The sequence below is a fragment of the Sinocyclocheilus grahami genome, unplaced genomic scaffold, assembly GCF_001515645.1.
Source record: "Sinocyclocheilus grahami isolate Dianchi unplaced genomic scaffold, SAMN03320097.WGS_v1.1 scaffold163.1, whole genome shotgun sequence".
NCBI classification, from domain to species: Eukaryota; Metazoa; Chordata; class Actinopteri; order Cypriniformes; family Cyprinidae; genus Sinocyclocheilus; species Sinocyclocheilus grahami.
In genome coordinates this window covers 1,223,180-1,232,467 of record NW_015505342.1, presented here as the reverse complement: position 1 = coordinate 1,232,467, position 9,288 = coordinate 1,223,180, and the positions used below count along the sequence as shown (strand labels likewise).

General features: G+C 37.6%; 1 protein-coding gene across 1 annotated transcript; it reads left to right on the top strand.

The window, feature by feature from the left end:
• The first annotated feature begins 1,455 nt into the window (after positions 1-1,455).
• On the top strand, positions 1,456-2,779 carry LOC107593068 (coiled-coil domain-containing glutamate-rich protein 1-like). The gene has a single exon (XM_016282654.1). The coding sequence runs from the start codon at positions 1,877-1,879 to the stop codon at positions 2,510-2,512; it is 636 nt and encodes a 211-aa protein (XP_016138140.1). The 5' UTR covers positions 1,456-1,876; the 3' UTR covers positions 2,513-2,779.
• The last annotated feature ends 6,509 nt before the right edge of the window (positions 2,780-9,288 follow it).

Here is a 9,288-nt window from a genome sequence, read left to right as displayed (position 1 = left end):
TTTATCAGTTCTCTATAGTTAATACTACAGTATGCTGTAGCATTCATTAAAGTGTTGTAAATACTATAATATACAGTATAATACACTTTACTATAGTATGGTTCAAACACACTGTAGCATTTACTATAAATTACTATAGTATGGCCTTTTTCATGTCTTATTTTATGTGTATTTGATTTTATCAGACGATGACTCAATTATAAATTAGGATTTTTGTGCAGATTAACATCTTGAAAGGGAGAGCTGGGTAGTCTTAAAGGGCCGCATTTCAGTATTTCATATTCATCCCGTTGTCTGACAACAGAAACAGTAAAATATATAAATGGAAACAGTTTTATTGAGAATTTGGCTGCATTAAAATACAGTATGAGCTCAGAGAGGCAAACAAATGTAAAAGCCAATAAGACGCAATGACGTCATGTATATTCTAATTAGCGCGTGACGTCATCTAGCGACTTTTCAAGCTGGCTTTAAGCTACTTTCCATGATTTCCATTTTTTGATCTGGCTCAGCGCCAGCCAGCGAAAGCAGGTTTTAATTTAGCAGCTGATGATATGATGCACTGAGCGTTCTAAGCACGCTGGTGTGATTGTAGCCTATATTAAATATAGAAAATATTAATCGGCTATTTTTTGTCTTTTGGAAGCTGCATTCAAAATCCACTTGGCTCAAAAATCGACTTTGAGTGGGCATGACGCCTCTGCTTCCAGCACAACAAGTGTGTTTATAGGTGCCGTTATGTAATAAGTACGCATTTTTATTGTTTGTGTCTCTGCTAAACTAGTAATGGTTCAGGCGATTAAATCATTCGACTTTAGACTTGATTAGACAAATGCCACATCAATGGAAAATCTTTAAAAAATGATCTGATAAATAATCAGAAACTGAGTTTGTGTACATTTGTAGTGCATTTCATATCTTAATAAGGAAAACGAGAGTGCGTCTTCGTATAAAGCCTAAAAAGGAACTGAGAAATAAACATCGACTGAGAGAATAACAACCGTTCACAGAACAGCCATTGGTTTGTTGTTCTCACATCTTTCACATACATCACGTATACACGCTCTTTGTCGTGGCGATGTTTTTCGGCTGATCTACGGGCAGTTGTGCTTTCATGTCCATATATGATAGAGACGCGGATTATGACTGAAAAAACTGATCCTGGAACAGCAGCTGCGAAGACGAGAAGGAACAAACCATTCTGTTCCCGGAGGGGTCGAGTTTTCGTGATACGAAAAAGCGGCGTTGTCGCTGCTCTTCAGGTAAAAGGAGATTTTTTGTTTTAAAGTATAAAAAAATATAAATCTTAACTGGCATATATATGATGTTGTTAGATAAAACTGAAGTCGTATTTTAAATACTTTACCTCAAGAAAAACGAAACACCCCCATCCCTTCGAAGCGGGTTGACGCGCCCCAACAGTATAAATAGCCCACTAGACGCGGATTTCTGTAGATGTCAACTGTCATTTCCAGCTCAACGCTAGTCAGGGACGGAGAGAAAACGTAGTTTGTTGGCACTTATCCAAAGTCACACAAACTACAAACATATTTTTCCACTCCTTAGACATTTAGACAACGAGTCTGCTTTTAATCTGAAGCAAAAAAAGACACTGGTTACTCGGAAAAGCTGAGGAGGGGTGTGACTGGTCTCAGATCAGAGACATACGCGCGTCAAACTGCCTACACAGAGGGCACTGCGCCAGGCTATGTGCCATTTAAAGCCAGTGACAAAGAAAAAATCGGAAAAGATTGTAAAAAGGTAGACGGCCGAGGGGGTGAATCGTGTAGAGAGGCACGAGTTACCAAAACCCCTAAACGAGGAGAAGAAACAGCCTTTGTTGTCCTCCAGATTATGTGAGAGCGCACTACAGCTGATGCTAGACGCTGAGAAAATGTGCGGAAGGGGCATGATGTGCCAATGGGAGGTCTACAGCAGCAGACTCTCCAGCAAGGAGATGGAAAAACCCAAGAGCGAGTCGAGGAGAACCAACGGCGGCGCTAAACAGAAGTGGCACAAATGGGGAAGGAGGCCAGGAAGAAGGGCGCACTATCCAGAAATGCGCAGAAATCGCGCAAGACCGTCTCGGTGGTCTGGCACTCTGGTCTCATTGCGTCCTGCCAACGTTCAAGGCAACCGAGCGCCTGGCATGAGGGCACCCAGGAACACCAACCAGTTCCTCATGCATGAGAAATACCAGATGATGCACATGCGATCGGACTCTGTTGGCACCGACAGCGGGTCCGACTGCGAAATGGACTTCGCGGATATGGACTCATACCTGGGCGTGCTAGAGAACGCTAGAGGCGCACTGTTGGACAGTCCAGATCTGCCTTCAGCACCCACATTTTATGCTCGACAGATGAACCAATGCCAGCCGTTTTCCTTCTTCAGCTTCGATCAAGAGGAAAGCATGCAGTATTTCCCTTCAGAAGACGACGTGATGCAAAGCGAAGGCTTCATGCAAAGGGACTTCAAAGAATTCTGTGACACTGTGGCACCATGTATTTAGGCACCTGCCACAGGTAACGTGTTTACATCACTGCGGAGTTTTTCTGAACTGTTTTTCACAACTACATCTGTTGATTGCAATGTGAGACATTTCTTTGTTTATTTGTTCTGTGATATGTTATGACTGGGGGGGTCCAAAGTAGGAGTGTGAGCAGCCAGCCAATCACCATCGAGCTCATTTGCTCGCTCTTGACAAACATAGCAAGCGGTTTGTACCGCAAAACTAAATCCCATGTCAATGTTTTTCATAATAAATCAACATTTTGTTACACTTTGTCTATATTTTGTATATTACACAATTCATTTTTGGATACACTTTGCTCAATGAATAATGAGTTGCACATACAGAATAATTTGTCAAAGATAATTATTCACAACCTTTGCATGGTTTACATTTGTAATGATGTTAAAACTGAACAGTAGATCAATATAGTGTGCCTTTTACATTACAAAGAATGGCACAATAAATATTTTGGGGTCACAAAAAAAAGAGATGCGTAACAGAAATATGATGCCTGCATAACATTTAAGAACCTTCTTTCCAACATACACACCCATCTAGTACAGCAGTGCCGGGTAATGGAGATCTGACACAAGAACAATAGCAAAGCTCATGAGACAAGGGGTGTGTGTGTGTGTGTGTGTGCAAAAGAAAAAATAACCATAAAATCTGCGTCACTAATTGGGTTTCTGTTTTCAAAGCACACAGTGAAACCTATGATCATCTCTGGTCTTTGTATATGACAAGATATCAGTGCTAATAAACCCCTAGTCAATAAAATTGCAAAAAGATTCGACAAAAAGGCTAGAATAGAGCCCCGAGTGTTTTGATCAGCAGTGGTTCAGCCCCTTTCCTGCGCAGCTTGCTAACTGCATATCAGATAATTGTGGTGCAACTTCTTCAGGCCAAACCAGCAGTATTGTGTGTTCAATCCCCTGGCTTCATTTCTAGCCCATTAACTGCTGATAAAAGAAATAATTTTACTGAGATGGGAAAAGAGACTTTCAGATGGATTTTTTTTAGAGTGTTTCTGAGTAGTTGATTTGGCAGATGTCTAAGATCTATCTAAAACAATTAAAAAAAAACAAGCTTGATAAACAATTTTTTTGCAAGTTTGATTTTGCAATTTTTATGACCTCACATTAATTGAGAGAATGCATGTAATATTTACTATATAGACAGACAGATAGATAGATATTACATAAACAAAACGGAGCCTATATTTAGGATCATTAACACCTTAAGCTCTGGTCCAAAGGGCAGGTTTGCCTCATTCGACACATGTCCAGTCCCAAAATCTTGTTCCTGGCATTAAGCATGTTTAATCTTGAACCATTTGGATAATGTGCATGTGTCTGAATACAATAGAGGTAAAAAGTTGAATGCACTGCACTGAGAAAGAGTTCTTTTATTAAGGTTTAAGATTCAAATGATATTACTGTTTAAGGGAAGTAGTGCATTTTTAGGTGCTGTAACTGGTCACCAAATTTTATTTTTTATTATATCATTTGAATTACTAGCAAGAGTAAATTTCATGAAATCTGTCAAGTATACCCATGCCACATTTAATCACAAAACAAAGTTATATTTTTCATAAGGAAAATGCAGCCTGTTTTAGGGCCAATAGGTTTTTTTTTCATGGCAAGTAAACACATTTTTTCAAATTCTTATGACTGTAATTAATTAAAAACAATCATATGCTAGTAAAATAGAAAATATTTATACATAATTTCATATTATAGTATTTGTTATACTGCCTTTTATTTGTGCAGACTGCAATAAAACTTTTGTATTATATTTTTTATTTACAATCAATACAAACTAGCGTGTTGTCATGATCCAGAGTGTTTTTACAAAGATTGAATCATCCTGCACTTTAAAAACAAAGCATTTTAGAAAGTAACCCAACTTTTCTTTTCTGAAATCAGCTATATGGTTGTTTGGAGATGAAAAAGTTATTGATTTAAGCAGTAAGGTACATACGGTATATATGGCTAAAGAGTGTATTTAGCAATTCCTTTAGCTGTGATTATATTCACAATGTAGCATGGTAAAGGGTGTAGCACTGACTGCTAATAAACTGCTAAAAATGCATTTTAAACACACTTTGAGTCACTTTGGGCAAATAAATGTAGATGCATACGCTGAAGTCATTCACATTTACATTTATGTATCTGACAGACACTTTTATCCAAAGTGACTCACAGTGCATTCAGGCTTAAACCCCAGCCAGGAAAAATGTACCTTAATTTTTAAATCAATGACTTTTGCTTGTTTGCATTTTAAGAACGTTTTTCTGTTAACAGTTAATGCTACTGCATCAAACGCTATAGTGCTAACTGCTAATGATTTGCTAAGAATGTAAATTGAATGCACTGTGAATCACTTCGGATAAAAGTCTCTAAACGTAGATGTAAATGTGAATGACTTTAGCTGAACAAGATTCACAAAGCACAAACAAGATCTGTTTTTCTAAAATAGCAACAAAAGTAGCACTGAGCAAACACAACAGATAAGGAGAAGGCACGACCCATAGACTGTGAATGTGGGTCCGTTCCCTTCCCCCGCTGCCAAAGATGCTGCGAGCAGGATTATTCAGCGAGATAATGATATAAGAGAGCACTCAATCCCAATCGACTCTCTCCCTCCCGCTGGCTCGCACTCTTCCTCTCTCACGTAGCTTAATCTCCTAACAGGCCCAAAGGCTGCGCTTCGTGTTTTACGCCTCCTCCCTTTCCCTCTATATCTTCTCCTCTTCCTCACAGACGTCTCTAACAATAAAGTGCCTCCTACACCCAATATTGAGCAAATCATGCGCCAGAAACGGTCCTGTTTTATGCCGATGATCTGTCTCTGTCAGCCTGGAGTGGTTTGAGTTCTGGTGTTTGATCAGCAGGACTGTTTTTGTCAAAAATGCACCAGCTTTTGAAAGTAAAATGGGGTTTTTCATTGTCAGAGAGGAAGAAATTGTTGACCTTTGGGCATCCCCTCTTAAATATCTCCTTATCGGATTTCAACGTAATGATGAACACCAATTAAAAAAAACATTTATATGACTTTAAAGAAAACATATATATCCAAGAATGTAGTCTTTGTACATTAAACAGGCCTGATTTTCCTGAAGTATTCTTGTGTATATTTGTATAGTATTTATTTATAGTATTTATTAATATTTTGAATTAGCTTTCATTTTTATATTTTCAGATTTAATTTTAATAATTTTGTTAAGTGTGTTTGTATATTTTATTATTTAAAAAAATATTTATATAGTTTAATTTTAATTTCATTTGTAGTTTTAGTAATTTTAGTGCTTCAATTTAAACTTTTATTTATACATTTTATTTCCATTAGTTTCTAGTTTTAGGTTTTCATTTTTTATTCAATGATTTTATTTCAATGACCAAAAACCAATTTTCTGTCATTTTCAATTACCAAAGAAACAAACCTCTGTGACCTTGTACCCAGCTGAATTTCTGGTTGACGTCATTTTATGGATTTGATTCTCACTTCTATAAATAAACCACTTTGATTCCAAAGAAGACAATCTGACGGCATGAATGGTATTGTTAGGTGAATCCTGCCTTAGGTGTTTTCCTAGGCAGTGTTAAGGGAAGCATCACTTTACTGTTTCTTGTATTTAGTTTGATTTGGCCTGAGCCATATCTACAGAGCTAAAAACTACACAAAACCATGTAGCAACATGCTAAAAACCCTCAGAACGTCTTAGCAACAGCATATAGCAATGCTGGTAACAAACCAGAACACCCTATAGCATGGAGAAAGCAACTTTTACTTGGGCAAAACACAGTAAAATCATGGCTGCAGTACATTTTCTTTCTGCAAAGTAAATCGACATTCATTTTAGTGCATTACTGCTCGCTAACTGGTTTTAATGTATGGGTTCACTAATAGGTCAGCGTCTGTGTTATTTTAGGTGGTTCCTGGATATATAAAGCATTTTCGAAATGCCTCATCTGTAATTTCTTCCACAGGAAACAGATGATTTATTACGACCATCACAATTATTTAAAGTCAGTCAGAGGAGTACAATTATGATGCCTGCACAGTAAATCGGTATCAATTTAAATGCATTTAAATACTTTTAAATGCTCACAGACAAACAGGTTGTAAAGTTTACAGTAAAATGGTAAAGTAACACCCGTTTAAAAGTATACAGTAAAGCCTAAAAAAAAATGTACATGAATGAAATTATCTCGCTAGATCAGAGATGCCAAATCATACCTTTATTCATCTTTTCGTTTTAACATTGAAGTACAATAATACCGCAAAATTTCAACTCACAGCCCTCAATTAAGTGTGATTTTGGCCTTTTGTAGTAAAATGTTTACTGAAATGCTATGGTTATAATATGATTTGTAATGAAAATAATCAAAATATAATTATTTTTACTAGTGGTCACAAACTTCTGGACTACACTGTTTGCATATTTTATCTTTAACACACACACACACACACACACACACACACACACACATGAAGTTTCAGTACAACTTTTATTACAAAATCATCCTCTTGACATTCAAGAATATAAGCTGTTACATTGAGAACTACACTAAAAATACAACACCAAAGACTGAAGCTTGAAATGAAGACGTTTGCAGCTTTTCTAAATGTTACTGTGCAACAAGATCCACCCGCACAGCGACACACCCCTTAACTAACTATATGCCTTTGAGCAAAGAAACCTCAACCTGTTGCAACAAGCATATAGGAAAGCTGCTAATTTTAGTGCCAGGCAACACCATCTCCTTTCCTTCTTTTTTTATATTTCATTTTTGTGCCAAACACTGTTTGTGTACAACTAAGGAGGGTTGGAAGAGAGGTAGGCCTATTTTGATTTCTCAGTGCAAAAACAGACATTCCTGCTGTCACACACTAACCTGATTAGCCAAAGCAACAGCCAATCAGAGATCAGGAAGGCTTTAAAATGGCCGTTGATGACAGCCCCTCATCTTAGCGCCATCCTATCGTGGAAGACGCCGATGTTATCCGAGCCCTATGCTTGGATGTGAACAGTAATAGTTATAGATCCAAACAAGCCCTCTTTGAGAAATCTGGGGGCAGGACGGGGTGGGATTTGAGGAACAGAGGGAGGAATGTTTGGGGTGAAAAACACACAAGACCTTTGCGTATGGAAAAGTACAGTCTTTTTTTCCCAAGTAAACGCATGGCGGAACATTGCGCAATAGCATCTGTTGCTACAGTCTGCGGCCATAAGTCAATCTTTTAAATCCAGCAATGCTAAAGCTAATATTTTGGTGTTTTATCAGTAAAAAATTTCACAATTTCTGTATTTACATAAGACATGCAGTCCAAAGCTGTATGTGTAAAACCTCTCATTTTACACTTGCAGCACAGTGTGTCATTTGGGGGAAGGGCTGTTATTCTAGTCAGACACAGGCTAGGCTAGTCACGTGACTCTGGCTTTTTGAGCTGGCTAATGCATTAGTGACAGGTAACTGTGGAAGTTATTCACACTATGAGAGGAATTTACCAAGTAAAGTGTAAATATTTCAAACCAGCACGTATTCTGGTTCCTCCCCGCTCAGAAATTAGCCTCCCTTTGTCATAAAAACAACCAGTGTTCATTCATATCTGTCAAACAGCTTGCTAATCTTTTCTAACATACGTTCACTGGTGAAAAAAAACAAGAAAAAGACTTTAAAATGAAGGAGGCTGTGCTGAGTTAATGTTAAAATGGAGAATGAAAAAACTTTTTGGCTTCCCATCCCCCATTCATACATTAGCATTACAATTAACCTCACAAGGGCCTATGTGACATGCTTTTGATAATAAAGGATGCAAGTAGAACCAAAATGGGTTTTTACATAACCATTTTAACTTGCACAAAGGACTGTTTGCTAGCTCTTTAGAAAAAAACATCTACTACTGGCCCTTTAACAGACGCAGAAAGCAAAATGCTAATCTGAGGAATCTTAATATGACATAAAACTTTCTTAATCTCCACATAATCACATAGCAACTCAAAAATCTTGTACATCTGTGCTAGGAACGTGAATTATTCCTCAGATCATGTTTTGTTGAGGAGGGGTGAGTTATTAATTGTAGCAAAGTGGGTGAAAAAACAAAAATAAACAAAATGCATTGAAGGATGAAGTCAAGCAATATTTAGAAAATTATAGAATTAAAAAAAAATAAATAAATATTAGAATTACTTTTTGTGGGCTCTTTTAAAAATACACCAGCAACATGCCAACAACCACATTCAACATCCTAGCATTAGCAATATGCTAAAAACCACTCAAAGCATATTAAACACCATGACAGAACCCTTATAATTTTATCTAGAAAGTTCCAAAATTAAATTTATTAAGGTTGATGGCCAAAAACAGAACTTGGTAACGCAAACTGGCAGTTTTGGGGGACTTATGTCACTGCACAACAGCTGCTTCATTCCTTCACGAGCTATAGACACCAGCTGTGATGTCACACTGAAATCGGAAACCACAGCGTCCTGTTTATACACAGAACACAGTGTTCATGACTATATTTCAGATCCACAGACGTGCTGCTTTGCCTAGTGATCAAAACCACTGTTGGTCAAACACAAAGTCAATGGAACAATATTCTTGAATACACACACACACACACACACACACACACACACACAATACGCTAACTGCCCTGTTGAAAAAAACCAGCATATGCTGGTTAGGTATGTTTTGCCAGCAAAGGACCAGCATAAACCAGCAAAGGACCAGCTTAAACCAGCAAAGGACCAGCTTAAACCAGCA

Bases quoted from the DNA above. Each gene is read 5' to 3' on its own strand.
- LOC107593068 (XM_016282654.1), top strand. From the start codon at position 1,877: ATGCTAGACGCTGAGAAAATGTGCGGAAGGGGCATGATGTGCCAATGG.